General features: G+C 42.5%; 1 protein-coding gene across 4 annotated transcripts in view; it reads right to left on the minus strand.

The window, feature by feature from the left end:
• Window positions 1-113: 113 nt before the first annotated feature.
• Window positions 114-17326, minus strand: part of EIF5B (eukaryotic translation initiation factor 5B) — a 138706-nt gene continuing 121493 nt past the window's right edge. For all 4 annotated transcript variants that reach the window (XM_085899780.1, XM_085899779.1, XM_085899778.1 and 1 more), the window contains 9 exons: window positions 16834-17016; window positions 15066-15227; window positions 13330-13461; window positions 13087-13218; window positions 12194-12270; window positions 11931-12095; window positions 10465-10603; window positions 8853-9014; window positions 114-1215 (listed from right to left, as the gene is read on the minus strand). In XM_085899780.1, coding sequence (XP_085755906.1) covers window positions 1108-1215; window positions 8853-9014; window positions 10465-10603; window positions 11931-12095; window positions 12194-12270; window positions 13087-13218; window positions 13330-13461; window positions 15066-15227; window positions 16834-17016 — 1260 coding nt within the window. In that variant the 3' untranslated portion in view covers window positions 114-1107. The remainder of the gene's footprint in view (window positions 1216-8852; window positions 9015-10464; window positions 10604-11930; window positions 12096-12193; window positions 12271-13086; window positions 13219-13329; window positions 13462-15065; window positions 15228-16833; window positions 17017-17326) is intronic.

The raw sequence follows: 17326 nt of genomic DNA on the forward strand, positions 1-17326 counted from the left end.
ACAAGGGAACCTATAACATGATGATCCAATGATGTACTCGGTTGATCATTTGCAAAGATGAGCTTGAAAAAAAGGTTATGACAACAAAAAGGAGATCGAGGTGACGGACCGAAAACAGAGAATAGGATCTTTTATTAATTGGGTATTGAGCAAAAAGTAAGTGGCAGAGAGAAAATGCATGATGGTTGAACAAAGAATTTGTTCACCCATTACAATAATATAATTTCCACACATCTATCACGTTTCTGAAGAAGAGTTTGTAACTAGAAGGGGCTGCAATAAATACAGTTAAGGGAAATACAAGGCAATGCTCAGAAAGAAACAACAAACAAACAAAAAAAAAATCCCCCTCTCTTTTCAATAAATCATAATTTCCTCACCGATTACTACAATCCTGATTCTAAAATATTTAAGCATCAACTGCCACTTTCTGACCTCACTGTTCATTTGCATATCTAGAATATGCAAATGCAAGCTACGACACCGAGCCATCAAACCAAACATCCTGCGCCGAGCTTAAACGGCAGACGCTCGTGCCGATAGTTTTCCACTTGGAGGGACGTCTTGAGGCCTATGGATTTGCGAGTCCCCAATGCCAATAATAGCCATCACGAGGTTTGAGGTTCCAAGTTGATACAAGACGGCATTCAGTCAAGAGGTGAACGGCAGCATTTATTAATCTATTTGTTTCCTTTTTGGCAAAAAAGAACGTGCATCAAGTCGTAAAAACAAAATGTGATGAAATGACATCAATCTCGAGCAGAAAACCGCCAGTTGCAAGGCCATTTTTGGCGCCATATAGCAAGTCAACCTTCAATAAACCTTTCCAACCAATGCTTCACAAAGGCCTCAAGATTGAATATCTGGAGAGAAGTTGGCTTTGAGCTGCATCATCGGTCCTGTACCAGAGAGTAAGGCAGGATGGAGTCAACGCAGAAAAGGGTCGTGCTAGCTCTGAGAAAAGCCAAAGGTGGAACTTGGATGGATTGAAGGGAGCAGCACTTCAAGGGGTCCTCTTAGAGAGAATCAGTTCTGAATTCAAACATAGGTGACTGGTCTTTCCACAGAACCTTTCTTCAACTCTTGGTGGAATGAGCTCCTCCATAATTACAAGATACAGAAGGTCTTTTTTAACTCCATGATGAGTTGCCAGTCGGACTTCTGCATGTCTTCTCGAAACCAGTCCTTGAGAGCATTGATCGAATCCCGGCTGATCTGCAGGAAACCAGCAATCAAAAGTCAATACATGTGTTGCATGAAAGTTGTCCATGAGAACAGCATTCATCTACCATATCTTCGCTCGTGAAAGATCAAATATTAGTTACAGCACAGAATCAACAAGGATGTTTTCAGAGGACAGAGGACAGCTCCGCAACTGCACCTTAAACTTAAAATGCGATGTGTAAATTTTACATTTTAATTATGAAACAAATATGTAGGTGGTGGAGATGGTAAAGTTTACTTAAATAAATTATATTAACCTGGTGTTGGCTTAGCGGTTAGGGTGGTGGCTTGGGATCCTAACGTCCTGAGTTCAAGCCCCGGTGTCCACTGAATTAACACCAGTGGGTTGACTCAGCCTGTCATCCTTCCGTGGTCAGCGAAACGAGTACCAGTGCAGCCAAAAGGCTATACACGAAGGGAAGGGGTATTGACGGATTTATTAAATCTGGTATTGGTGTGGTGCAGGCATGATGGGCCGAATGGCCTCCTGTGCAAAATTTCCTTGTAAAAAAAAAAAAAAGCAAGAAAAAAAACATACCCATCAGAGATGGGGAATCCCCCGCCATTGAAAAATTTCAAATCGATATGGCGAACAGTTTATGAGTTATCACACTCACAGCTATAAATGTTGACGCCCAGCCAGCTGGACGGACGGACGGGTGACAACAATATCCCCCTTCCGCCACGTGGCGGGGGGGGGGGGGATAAAAACATACCCATTAGAGATGGGGAATCCCCTGCCAATGAAAAATTTCAAATTGATATGGGGAACAGTTTATGAGTTATCGCACTCACAGCTATAAATGTTGGCGCCCAGCCGGACGGACGGACGGACAGCCGGGTTACAACAATATCCCCCTTCCACCACGTGGCGGGGGATAAAAACAAGCAATTCATGGTCGTGGAGATGGTAAAGTGTATATTAATAAATAATGGTTCCCAATCATACATTGCACAATCGCTGTACTATTCTGTCCCATAATTTGCAGACACGTGCCGAACACGAAATAAATATGTCCGGTCGTTTTTGAGCATAGGCTGCGGACGGATGCACAGACATGACCCAAAATAGAAGCCCTCAGTGGGGCAGACGCTTCGTTTGGGGTTCACAAAAACACCGAAATGCCCGTGGTCACTTATGTTATTAAAAATTCAATGCTAGATTGTGAAACTTGGAGAAACAACACAATCTCTGAAAAGGAATCAAATCGAACTCTCTCTCCCATATTTTGCATATTGCTAAAATCTGTAAATCGATTTTCTTCAATCGGCGCAATATTGCTCATATCCGATCACACCGAAGTAAGAAGATTACTGAGACTTTTTGCTTCATACTCGCCAAACATCATCGGAATGTAATCGCTAATCTCATCACAAAATTAGCGATTTGTGTGGGCGGCAAAAGAAGTCAGGACAAAGAGGGAATAAAATACCTCAAACGGCGATTGATCCGCCACGCAGAGAAGAGAAGCTGACGTCTCGGGCCTTACCTTTGTCGGAGCAAAAGAGAAAGGGTTTGTGCCAGTGCTTTCCCTTGTGCTCTGACGAAGGAAAAGCCCCGAAACGTCAGCTTCTCTTCTCTCCAAATATCATACTTTGATGACTGCAATGTCGTTAAGCAGGCTCACCAGTATCCTTTCCGAGGCCATGATAACATATTCAGAATTGGACACACGGTTACATAACGCAGAGTTCAATGCTGAGCTTGTTCATTTGGTAATTTTGAGAACATCATTACAATCGTAGAGTCCTCACTGGCTCGGTGTGCAAACAGATACAGTGGCCTGCAATAGTTTTCCCCTCTACCAATAATGCCACATTTGGATTAATTACAAACTACGTAAAAAACAATTTGTCCAAATGAACTATCTGATGAATGATTGAAGAGATCAAACTAAACACACTGTTATAGTTGAAGGAGGTGACATGTCAGGAATACCTGTGAAAAACACGTGTACAAGTCAAAATTCACTGGTTGTAAACGTATTCAGCCCCTTTGGACAGTACTTGGTGGAAGAACCTTTTGCAGCAATGACTGCTACGAGTCTTTGTGGGTAGGTCTCCACCAGCTTTGTACAGCGAGATGGTGAAATTCTTCGCCCATCCATCACGTGAAAATTGCTCGAGTTCTGCCAAGTTTGATGGGGATCGTCAATGGACTGCAATCTTCAAGTCTCGCCATAAATGTTCATTTGGGTTCAAGTCAGGACTTTGGACCACTCAAGAACATTTATTTCCTTCTTATTCAGCCACTCCAGTGTGACTTTAGCTTTGTGCTTCGGATCATTGTCCTGCTGAAATGTGAATCACCTACCCAGTTTAAGATTCATGGCTGACTCAAGCAGGTTTTCATCGAGGATTCTCCTGCACTTATCCCTTCTATCCTGACAAGTAATGGCTTCTTTCTTACCACCTGTCCAGAGAGGCCAGCTTTGTGAAGGGAACTGGTTATTGTTGATTGATGAACACTGACCCCATCTTGGACAAAGAGCCTTGCAGATCTTTAAAAGTCATTGTTCGATGTACAATTACATGCCAAACCAGTTTCCTGCTTCCCGGCTGCTGAGTTTGGATGGATGACCTGATCTCGGTAGAGTCTGGGTGGTATGATATGTCTTCCACTTGTTAATGATGGATTTCTCCGTACTCAGAGGGAAATGAGCGACTTTGAAATCTTATTATAACCCTCTCCTGAACGATGCTTCTCCACCACTTCATGTCTGAATTCTTTGGAAAGCTCTGGTTTTCATGGTTATGCTGTTGGTTTACCAAGTGAGTTTCACAATAAAACTCCTTAAATAAGTGGAGGAGTTTAATTTTTAAGTTAAACCACTGATTATTACACAGAGGTGAAATCTATTACACTTATTTTGTAAACGTTCAAACAAATAATTTACTCCTGAAGTGCTTTAGGGTTAATTAGGTGAAGGGTTTGAATTCTTCTGTAACTGAGAGTCATCTGATTTTCACTGTTAATCCAACTTATTTATATTTTATCTGAATTTTAAAATTTTATCACTTTGGAGTAGTTTGTGAAGACTATATATAGTAACTTTGATTTGAGAGCATCATGAAATAAACTCAGAGAGCATCAAAATGTGAAAACTTTGGAGGGGGTGAATAGTTTTGCAGGCCACTGTATGTGTGCATGTATGTATGTATGTATGTATGTATGTATGTGATTGTACGTATGTGATTATATGTATGTATGTGAATGTATGTATATATGTATGTGATTGTATGCATGTATGTGTGTCCGTGTGTGTGTATGCGTGCGTGTGTGTGTGTGTATGTGTGTATGTACGTGCGTATGTACGTGTGTGTGTATGTGTGTATGTATGCATGTGTGTATGTGTGTGCGATATGTATGTATGCATGTGATTATATGTATGCATGTATGTGATTATGTGTGTGTGTGTGTGTGTGTGTGTGTGTGTGTGTGTGTGTGTGTGTGTGTGTGTGTGTGTGTGTGTGTGTATGTATGTATGTATGTATGCGATATGTATGTGATTATGTGTTTGTATGTATGTATGTATGTGTGTATGTATGTGTGTATGTATGTAGTATGTATGTGTGTATGTGTGTATGCATGCATGTATGTATGTGATTGTACGTATGTGATTATATGTATGTATGTGAATGTATGTATATATGTATGTGATTGTATGCATGTATGTGTGTCCGTGTGTGTGTATGCGTGCGTGTGTGTGTGTATGTGTGTATGTACGTGCGTATGTACGTGTGTGTATGTGTGCATGTATGCATGTGTGTATGTGTGTGCGATATGTATGTATGCATGTGATTATATGTATGCATGTATGTGATTATGTGTGTGTGTGTGTGTGTGTGTGTGTGTGTGTGTGTGTGTGTATGTATGTGATATGTATGTGATTATGTGTTTGTATGTATGTATGTGTGTATGTATGTGTGTATGTATGTGTGTATGTATGTAGTATGTATGTGTGTATGTGTGTATGTATGTATGTATGTATGTATGTATGTATGTATGTATGTATGTGATTATATGTATGTGTATGAATGTATATATGTAAGTGTGTCTATGCGATATGTATGTATGTGATTGTATGTGATTGTATGTATGCATGTGATTGTATGTATGCATGTATGTATGTATGTGTGTGTATGCCATATGTATGTATGTGATTGTATGTATGTATGTGATTGTATGTATGTATGTATGTGTGTGTATGAGATATGTATGTATGTGATTGTATGTATGCATGTGATTGTATGTATGTATGCGTGTATGTGTGTGTGTGTGTGTGTGTGTATGTATGTATGCATGTATGCATGTATGCATGTGTTTGTGTGTGTGTGTGTGTGTGTGTGTGTGTGTGTGTGTGTGTGTGTGTGTGTGTGTGTGTGTATGCATGTGTGTATGTATGTATGTATGTATGCATGTGTGTATGTATGTATGTATGTATGTATGTATGTATGTGTGTCTGTGGATGTGCAGTGGCGAGAACAAGTATTTGATACACTGCCGATTTTGCAGGTTTTCCCACTTACAAAGCACGTAGAGGTCTGTAATTTTTTATCATAGGTACACTTCAACTGTGAAAGACGGAATCTAAAACAAAAATCCTGAAAATCACATTGTATGATTTTTAAATAATTCATTTGCATTTTATTGCATGAAATAAGTATTTGATACATCAGAAAAACAGAACTTAATATTTGGTACAGAAACCTTTGTTTGCAATTACAGAGATCAGACGTTTCCTATAGTTTTTAACCAGGTTTGCACAGACTGCAGCAGGGATTTTGGCCCAATCCTCTACACAGATCTTCTCCAGATCCTTCAGGTTTCGGAGCTGTCACTGGGCAACACAGACTTTCAGCTCCCTCCAAAGATTTTCTATTGGGTTCAGGTCTGGAGACTGGCTAGGCCACTCCAGGACCTTGAGATGATTCTTACGGAGCCACTCCTTAGTTGCCCTGGCTGTGTGTTTTGGGTCGTTGTCATGCTGGAAGACCCAGCCACACCCCATCTTCAATGCTCTTGTTGAGGGAAGGAGGTTGTTGGCCAAGATCTCGCGATACATGGCCCCATCCATCCTCCCATCAATACGGTGCAGTCGTCCTGTCCCCTTTGCAGAAAAGCATCCCCAAAGAATGATGTTTCCACCTCCATGCTTCACGGTTGGGATGGTGTTCTGGGGGTTGTACTCATCCTTCTTCTTCCTCCAAACACGGCGAGTGGAGTTTAAACCAAAAGCTCTATTTTGGTCTCATCAGACCACATGACCTTCTCCCATTCCTCCTCTTGATCATCCAGATGGTCATTGGTAAACTTCAGACGGGCCTGGAGATGCGCTGGCTTGAGCAGAGGGATTTTATGTACGTGCGCTGCACGATTTTAATCCACGACGGCGTAGTGTGTTACTTATGGTTTTCTTTGAGATTGTGGTCCCAGCTCTCTTCAGGTCATTGACCAGGTCCTGCCGTGTAGTTCTGGGCTGATCCCTCACCTTTCTCATGATCATTGAGGCTCCAGAAGGTGAGATCTTGCATGGAGCCCCAGACCGAGGGAGATTGACTGTTATCTTGAACTTCTTCCATTTTCTAATAATTGCGCCAACAGGTGTTGCCTTCTCACCAAGCTGCTTGCCTATTGTCCTGTAGCCCATCCCAGCCTTGTGCAAGTCTACAATTTTGTCCATGATGTCCTTAGACAGCTCTCTGGTCTTGCCCATTATAGAGAGGTTGGAGTCTGATTGATTGAGTGTGGACAGGTGTCTTTTATGCAGATAACGAGTTCAAACAGGTGCAGTTAATACAGGTAATGAGTGGAGAATGGGAGGGCTTCTTAAAGACAAAACTAACAGGTCTGTGAGAGCCGGAATTCTTACTGGTTGGAAGGTGATCAAATACTTATTTCATGCAATAAAATGCAACTTAATTATTTAAAAATCATACAATGTGATTTTCAGGATTTTTGTTTTAGATTCCGTCTTTCACAGTTGAAGTGTACCTGTGATAAAAATTACAGACCTCTACGTGCTTTGTATGTGGGAAAACCTGCAAAATCGGCAGTGTATCAAATACTTGTTCTCCCCACTGTATGCATGTATGTATGTATATGGTATTAAAAGATTGCTTATAACCTTCAAAGCCAAAAATAAATTGGTTCCCATGTACATTTCTGATCTCACAACACTTTCACGAGCCTCGATGTAGTCGAGAGAAAAAGAGGAATTTCCTGGTTATTCTTCAACATTGGATAAAAAAACAAAAAAACTTTTGGTGACTGAGCATCATTCAGATATGCTGGGCCCACAGGATGGCCAAGAGGTACGTACACTCGCCTTTGAGCAGTCTCGCCTGGATTCAAATCTCGGCCCAGCTACAAACGGTCATCCTGGTATCTTGTAGGCTTAGTGAGGTGTCCATGTGTGTGCCTTCTCTCGGATGGATCATAAACTGGGAGTCCCACCTGCTAGAATTAGTTGGTGGAGGTTAAAGATCCCACGGTATCCTTTTAAAAACTTTAACCATTATCTCTTCTTTCATTGCCAGGTGCATTGAGATTTTACTTTGAAATGAAAAGTGCGATACAAGAAATTGATTCTGCTGCAGCTCGATGGTGAGGGAGTGCTCGGAGAGATCAAAACAAGAGGATATTTGAATCATCCGATGATGATGTCACATCACAGTGTGAGAAGATTCAAGCAATCAATCCAGCTGGAAACAAGTATCAACCATTCTCTCACCTCGTTCCTATGAAGACTCGTTTACAACACAAAGTTTTCGAGGCCATTTGGGACCAGACCGGTGAGCGTGAAAGTGCGTTTGGCGTTCACACCATAGCCCAGCACGAATAATAATATGTAACATTTTCCTAAGTGACATCACGCACGACTTAACTGGCACTGTGCAGACTCTTCTGACCACGGTGAAGTCAGTAGCTGCACTTGCATGGTTTCCCAGCAGTGACACAAACTCTTTGCCAACAAAGACTCAGGAATGTCTGCCATTTTTTCCCTTTCCAAAATCAAGTAGAGCGATGACTGATTGGCTGCTTCTACACAGCGTGAATTGGCTGCAACGGCAATGGTATCCGAGTGGGTGACTCGCCGTGCAACAACCCACCCACGACCCATCGGATTGGTTAGGAACAACTTAATGCGGCTCTGCCAAATCCCAAATGGCCTCAAAGCTGAAGTGTAAATGTGCCGATTGGGACAGTGACAGTGACATACATAACTTTCCTCTGCACTTACCCATTCTTAATTATCAGCCACAACTACAATCAGGGAGAAGAAAGCACTAGCCCAACTGTATGATGCCTGAGGAAGAGTTTGAAGAGTCAACCAAATCATGACAAATAAATCATGAAAACAAACGCTGCGTCGAGCATGCTTTTCCACCTGTTCCTTTCTTCACAATGGACATTCATGAATTGAGGGGCAGCGCATGTACATGCACGATGCTTGCAAACCCACTTTGTGGTTGTGGATGGCCGAGTTATGGCAGATTGTTGGCAACCCATCCACAACCACAGTTCTCATTTTGGCCGTGGCGACAGGACGCCAAACACGTAGGTCCTCTGAAATAAAGCGTCGACAACAAAGCACAATCGTAAAATGCAGGTGTTTATACTTCACCTTGCTGACGAGAAAATCCGTAGCTTCAAAATGTCGTCCATACATCTTGGGCGTCTCTCCTGACACCGCCTCAATTTTCACACACACTTCTTGTCCTTTCCGTGCCACATCCACTGGTTTGTGATTGACCTCTATTCCTCCCACAATTCCAATGTCGATGAACTGTACAGTTGCGAAGAAAGGCACAAGCACATCTCTTGGCCACACGATACTCCATTGTTAAAAAAATAAGCAAAATTCAAATCAAATCTGCAAGTTTAGAAGCTTCTGATGAGTAAGATATAAATGCAAGACGAGTACAATATTACAGCTTTCATAATCTTCACAGGTGATCACATTTACGTTTTACAACACGACAACGTTTAGATACATGATATATTTCAGAGGTGAAAAAAAATTATTGGAATTTATTCACTCACTGGTGTATATTCAAATATGAAATAAGGGATATTTCTGCTATCCTCCTGGAAGAGCACAAACAAACTAGATATCTGAGATCACAAAGCGATCGCTAAGGGTCAGCACACATACCTCCCCTGAGCGGGGGAGGCTTACCCTTGGCCCACAATTCAATGAAGGTCATATTTTGTTTGGACCACCATATGACCTTGGGCTTCAACATTTATGGATAGATCGTAGATTTAAAAAAAAAAGTATCTCAGTCTACAATCTGTCCATAAAACTCAACATCATGAAAATCGGAGGAAAATTATTCAAGTGATGGTGAAAAAGGTGTTTTTTTTTGTGTGAATTAGGTGACAATCTGAAAAAAGTAGGTCAAGGACACTAAACAAATATCAGGTGCACAACTTCAGTGCAGGTACGCTGTTATGATGCAAAAACATCTTGGAACCCACATTGGCAAAATTGAGTGACAACAAGAACAATGTGTTCTTCTTTTTGTTATTTTTTTTTCTTATTTTCAGAACGGTATTTCACCTTGACCTTTTACCCGAACGGGGATGATTGAAGTTAAGTTTAAATGCTAAATGCTCTTGGCTATCCAGAGAGGGCAATTTAGTTCTGATTGGACAAACCATAGTTGAGTTGTGGTGAAAATATGTTAACATGTCAATAGTTGGGTCATGACCTTAAAATTAGGTTAAGGTCAAAAAAGCAATGAGAGAGAGAGGAGAGGAGAGGAGAGGAGAGGAGAGGAGAGGAGAGGAGAGGAGAGGAGAGGAGAGGAGAGGAGAGGAGAGGAGAGGAGAGGAGAGGAGAGGAGAGGAGAGGAGAGGAGAGGAAAGGAGAGGAGAGGAGAGGAGAGGAGAGAGGAGAGGAGAGGAGAGGAGAGGAGAGGAGAGAGAGATATATATATATATATATATATATATATATATATATATATATATATATATATATATATATATATATAGAGAGAGCACGCACGCACGCACGCACGCACGCACGCACGCACGCACGCACGCACGCACGCATGCACACACGCACACACACACACACAACCTGTATTCACTCAGTTCACCCCCCCCCCCACCTCAAAATGGCCACCGTTTCTTGCTAAACTTTAAATGAACAGTGGAAAAACACAGAATGAAAACTTGTAAGAGGTAATAGTTTTCTCTTATTCAATTCCCCTTCAAGGCCAACTCACCCCCTTGCTGGGCACACAAAGAACTGTTCCAATCTTCAACTGTCCAGCCTCCACATTTACTCCAACCACAACCGGGTCTCGGCTTTTGAACACAAATTGTGGCATGATGCGGAGTTTGCAAGGAAAGACGGCAATATGTCTGCAAGGCAAAATCGTCCAAGATATTACACAATTAAGGCAATATACAGAGTGGTTAAAAACGATGTGCAACCTTTGAAACAGCTGCCATTATTTGAATAACATTATTTGAATAACAATAATGCCAAATAACATTATCTTGCTAAACTTGCACAGCTAGTGGGAACTCCTCGCAAGACCGTGGCCAGAATAATACACGATGACCTGAAACTGTCATCAGTACAAGATAGTTACTGCAGCACCAGACCAAAATAAATAAGAGGGAGAGGTACAAATTTTGCACCGCCATTTTATCGACGTCTTATTTAGTGATGAGGCCCATTGCCGTTTCAGTGGCCACGTGAATAAACAGAACATGCAAGTTTTGTTAAAATACAAACCGCACGAACGTATGGAACAACCTGTTTCTGCAGCGAAAGCAACAGTTTCGCGTGCTATCAGATCAAGTGGTATAATAGGACCTTTCTTCTTTGAGAACGAAGTCAGACAAAGAGTGACAGTCAACACAGACAGATACGTGGACGTGCTGCAGAGAAAATGCCTTCTGGCACTGAGAACGAAGCAAGACATCGCAATCGATTTGCTCATCTTCCAGCATCTTGCATTCAATTTTGTCAGGCACCCCACACTGATTTCCAAACTGTCAACTCATGGAACCCAGTGCTCCCTCTTAGAATGGCTATCAGATCTTCATCGATCTCTGAAGTAGCTGGTTGCTTTGGGCAATTATTCTATGCTATACCCACATGAGTGACTTTGTGCAAGAAAGACCCTTGTTCTCAGAAGTATATTTCTAAGTATTGGAAGGACCCCCCCCTCCCCCTCCACCAATATATTTCCATGGTCAGCCTCTGAGAGATATACTTTGGGCCTCATTACTGGTGATAACCAGTGCTGGGAAGATCAAATTTCGAAGCTGACCTCCAAAATCCAGCCAATGCATCAGAATTCTTCACAAGGTCAAATCCTTCCTCTGCTGTCTTAAACCGTGGAGGGAGGAGTCAAAGTCAACAAATGGCATACAAAGCTTATATCCGTTGTGTCATGGAATACGACACTCCACAGTCGAATGGCGCTGCTGCATGCAATTTTGCCCTCCTTGAGGCTGTAATCTTAGACCATCCCCCAGTTTTGTCACTGACAACTCAACCCAACAATTACGAGTGATGCATTCTGACTGCTGTGAATTCGTGCCTCAACATCAGACTTCTGTAACTTGCTGGGGTTGCCCGCGCCGACAATTTCAGCGTAATTTGCAAAAAAAATTTTCACAAAACAACCTCTTCCATTAGCTTTGATATTATAGAAAAAGAGGACAAATCACATACCTGAACTCCTCTTGCTTTTTCCTCCTGATGTCAGCACGATATTTCATAAAGGAATCGAAGAGGTGGTAGATTATGTCTGCACTGAATACTTTCACACCCAGATAGTCCGCCATATCCTGCGCCTCTCTCTCCACTTTGACATCAAATGCCAAAATAACCGCGTACCTGTTGTGCAGGTTGAAGGCAACAATAAAAGTGAAATATCGGGGGCGATCAACGCTGCCAAATCAGTGACCGCAAGGAGAAAAATGGACATTACTCACTGGTTGTCATGTTCCAACATTGCGGATGCCTTCATGACGTCTCTCTTGTGCACTGGACCAATGTTAATTCCTGCATACTGAACAAAGAAGAAAAAGAAAAACAGCAAAATTGGCTCATCAATTAATGACATTTTCAAAGTGCATGAAACGGCAAACAACGAGAACTGCACTCGTGGAGCACATATAGTCTCACCTCGCGCGTTCATTCTGAATAAAAATACCATCGTTAACCGAACACGCTATTATTATCACCCAGATACCTGTATCATCCATGCACCCTATGATGTCACAGAGTGTCTTGCCATTGGTTAGGACGTCATAAATTACATTTTTCACTCACATCGGCTCGTACATCAGATATATGAAGTTTCTGATTTTTCGGATAAGGATTTTAATGCAACCAATTATGGTGGGAATACCACTTCACCGATGATGTCATCGTAATCACCCTATACGCCCCATGGGGAGTTGATGACATATGCCAAGTTTCAATTTTTTTTGTTGAGCGGTTTCAGTGAAAAAGATTGCCCAATTTTTTTTTTCTCTTTAATCCAATATGGATGCCATATCATGTGACCTATGACATCAAAGTTATTAGTAAAATATTCTCTACGGGGATCCCTCCTATGTTTAAAGTTTTGCATCGATCTGAGAAGTGGTTGCAGAATTTTATTTTATTTTTGAAAGTGAAGATAGACAGACAGACAGACAGACAGACGCGCGTGCGCGGAGCATTGCAATATTCTTGGCAACCCCTTCAGGCCAAGACTAAAGATGAATAAGTAAAAGTGGTTAACAATTAAAAGAAGGATCTAAGCGTAATCTAAAGTGGGATGAATAAAGGAGACGAGGTGGGAGCAAATGAGGAAAAAATAATGAAACACAAAACCTACAGGAATGCGAGACAGTCTCAAGAACTCGAGCAGAGCTTCAAGGGAACCAAGTGTAGAAGCTTGAACATAAACTCCATGTTCTTCCAGTTTAATGGAATTCAGAGTGTTCTTCAGCTCATTCACCACTTCATCCTGAAAGTGTACAGGGGAGGAAACCGCATGAGAGAGAGAGAGAAAAAAAAAAAATCGCAGGTGCTTTTGTTCCAAAAGCTCAAGAGGTGATGGCGTTTCAAACATCCATACCCGTAACACAGCAATTTCATCGTCATGGTAGGCTACACGCAAAGGTAGACCAGCTAGTGTCTTCTCCAAGTCCTTTGCGATGATCTTCACTCCCTGGGCAGCCACCAAATCTTTACACCTTTCGTACTGATTCTGTGTTAATAAGCAAAAAGGGAAAATGGCAAGTATTATTGGCAGCAGGTATGCCAGGAAAATCCATCCATTGGGACCATACTCTGCGCAGAGCGTTGGTGCCGCCTAAGCAGTCTCCTTGGCTATTGGGCACAATCCTGGATGGGTCGCCACTCCGACACAGGATACCAGGAAGCTGGCACCCATTTTGCCGACCTCGGAAGGATGACAGGCAGTGTCAACCCCACCTGGTATTAGTTCAACAGCCGAGGGGGATTTGAACTCAGGATCCTAGGATCCCAAGCCCACCACCCTAACCATGAAGCAAACACCAGGCATCCAGACAAATGTTGGTGACAAATTTGATAATGATTAATCAAATGCAAAGACATATGCCATACACAATGGCGTGCACGGACGCGTGAAAATTAAGTTGAGAATAACATGCAAAAGTTACTCAAAGACTTTGATGGTGGTATTACTATCGGAGGGACAAAGAAAAACCTAAGTTATGCAGATGATATACATTGGTTCAACGTCCCTCGTCAGGAACCTTGTCAGAAAATATTTAATACAACACAAAACCTCAAGAAACATCCACCAAGATACAAGCTTTATAAATCAATAAAGTGCCCACGAGTCTGTGGAGGATTTCACATCCCATAACACTCATTAAACTTTTGGACATCATCGCTGAGCTACAAAACTAAGCGACTCAAAATAGTCCGACTGTAATTCTTCTTCTTCTTCTTCTTCTTTTCTGACAGCTTACTCCAAATCGGTTTAAATACGAATCTGCAGCATTTTTTAGTGGGAAGGTCCATGAGTACTCGAAATTTCAACAACTTCAAAGGATTCCACAAAAAAGTAGGCACGACTACGCAACGAGGGGTCGGCGGGACCAACGCCCGTCAACAAGCCTGTGGGGATGGGGTTGCACCGATAATTGCCCGAGGGATGATCACACCAATATGGATGCGGCCAATTGGGAAAATATTGCATACATTCCAACAGCAGCGACAACAGAAAACCACTTTTCAATACAAGCGTGGTTAGCGGTGGAACACAGCACGCAGTCTGAGAACCATTGCTGCCAGACGTACAATAAATGCAATCGCATAAATACGATAGAGCAGGCGTGAGTGCACGTGAATAGCGTGCAGGAACTTCCTTCCATCCGTAAATCTGCCTGCAGGCAAGGCAGGAAGGTGGGCACGCAGCGATGCAGTTCCTCTTCGAATCATCACCACCGTTTGTTGCGTTCATCACCATCAGCTAAATATCTGTTTGTTGTGTTCATGTTCCTCAACATTCTGAGAGTTATGCTTTTGGGCTGACCGGTTTAGCGTTCCCATTTGAAGCTCCGCCTCATGATGCAGAAAACCAAAGTTGAAGGAACTGATATACGAGTACAAGTACAATGGTGTCTCTTCACGTCTTCATCCGACACATGACATATGTGCAAGCTACATCATAAACCTTGGTGCACCGAGGTACAACACAAATCAAAGAAAGGTGAGGCACCGAGATATATTAGTGGTGAGGTAACCATAGATTACGATGCATGGTATGAAGAGGAGCGAAAGAGAACACAAAATATTTTGAAAGAACTCTGAGAATCATACCTTCACACGTAACTCTTTCAATGGTTGGGGCATAAGTAGTCCACGGACTTGAGTCACGATAGGACCGTCAACACCTGCCAGGACAATAGTGGCACCCTCACGTAGACACCCATTTGTCAGAATGACATCAATTGTGGTGCCAAGGCCAGGAATAGCCTTCACCTGGAAGATAAATAGAATTGAAATGTCAAACTCAATTGTATTTAATATCCAGGACAGGAAACAAGTGAAATTTAAATCACGATAACTGAAATAATAGCCCCGTGGGGCGACTGATGGTTATTTCCACAACAGGTGGGGTGAAAATGAGGGATTAGGGGGGGGGGAAGAGGCCATGCCCCCCCTTACTGAAATGGTACAGTCATGGGGAGCACAACTTAAAAGTTAATGGCATGGTCTTACGTTTCATGAAATAGTTTGGTCTGTATCGAGCCGGCGGTTTCCGAGAAGATTTTAAAATAAATTACCTGAATTTGAGGTGAAACTCCCTTTTGAGGGTCTTACAGGAAGGGGATCTGGACGAGGAGCACACCCCCATGAGACCTCACTGTTCTGATGTATTGTACCAAATTTGGTCCATATCGGTTGGGCAGTTTGTGAGGAGATGATGTTTTCGTCAAATGTTGACGGTCGTATGTACACGGACGTACACTGGGACCCACTCCACGAGTTTATTCATGAGAAATAACCGAATAATAAAATTAAGAAAATACATTAACTTGTACTCAACATAATACTTTCCAAGCAAAGGGGTGGAAGAATGGGGGTTGAAAAAAAAAAAAAAAACAGGATGAGCCAACAGAAGAGGAAATTCCATGAGGGTGGAGGTGAAGACGACAACAAGGCATGGAGGGTGGAGGTGCAGATGATGACAAAGAGTGCAGGGCTGAGGCGAAGACAAGGTGCGGAGGGCGAAGGCGAAGACGAAGACAAGGTGCGGAGGGCAGAGGCAATGACGATGGCAAGGCGTGGAGGGCGGAGGTGAAGTTGACGGCAATACGTGGATGGTGAAGGCGTGGAAGACGGCAAGGCACAGATGCGAAGACGATGACAAGGTGTGGAGGGCGGAGGTGAAAAGACGGCAACATGTGGACGGCAGAGGCAAGAATGACGACAAGACACAGATGCGAAGATGACAGTAAAGCGTGGAGGGAGGAGGTGAAGACTGATGATGATGGCCCGGTGCAAATAGTGGAAATGAAGTCAACGGCCCGGCACAAAGGGTGGAGACAAAGACGATGGTACGGTGGGGAGGTGATAATGATGGTCCTGCACGGAGGGCCGAGGTGAAAACCATGACCCTGCAGAGAAGGAACAGGCAAAAGACAATGGCACAGTATAAATGGTGGAGAAAAAAAATAATGGCCAGTCGCAGAGACAAACAAACTACCCTTGGCAGAAACAAAGAAAAACAAAAGGCCTCGGCGATGAGTAAACCTCATTGTAAACAAATGATCCACCACAGTGTTCTTCAAATTAATTTTCAAGGGCAAAGACACCCAGTGGTCAAGATATTGTACTGTATCATACCAGATGATTATTTAATGGTCCATTTCATTCACCAGGTGTTTAACATAAAAAAAAAATTCCGTGTACGACGACACTTTAACCGTCCAGCTTATAAATACTCTGCCCGCGGTTTCAAGATGCTTTCGCACGATCTGTTAAAGCAAGATTGTTGACCTGGCAATGATCGTAATGTGACGTCATGTTGTGTTGAAATCGGGGAAAATCAACTTAACATCGAACCTTGAAACCAAATACTCACCTCCATGACCTGTGCAAGGAGCTCTTCAGAAAAGCAGATGTGCTTAGCAAGCAGTGTCTGCGTGAGCTCCACTAACAATGCAATGATGTTCCCGATCCCATCACCAGTGTGTGCAGACGTTGGCACCATGGAGACAAACGTGCGCTGATCTTTATTTTCATAAAAAAGAGCAGCATTCATATGCTGCGTAAGAAGAAAAAAAACAACAAAAAAAAAAACATTGGAATTCAATTTGAGGAGCAAAGTGAATTACAGAAAAAGGGAAATCAATTTATATCCGTTCGCAAGTGCAGCACATCACTCGTCATATGAGAAACGTTGGGTGTACTTTCAAAAACAATTTAATATTCCACTTCAGCCCCCCCTACCTCCTCCTCCCCCCACCCCCGAATAAATAAAGTCTACAATTACAAATAAAAGTGACAGCAGGTTTGACAGCATCTACACATTAGCTTTATAAGAGTGACGAAGGAGGCAAAACAAGTGAAACGTT

The sequence above is a fragment of the Eptatretus burgeri genome, chromosome 10, assembly GCF_056783735.1.
Source record: "Eptatretus burgeri isolate ZD-2024b chromosome 10, Ebu_testis_v1, whole genome shotgun sequence".
NCBI classification, from domain to species: Eukaryota; Metazoa; Chordata; class Myxini; order Myxiniformes; family Myxinidae; genus Eptatretus; species Eptatretus burgeri.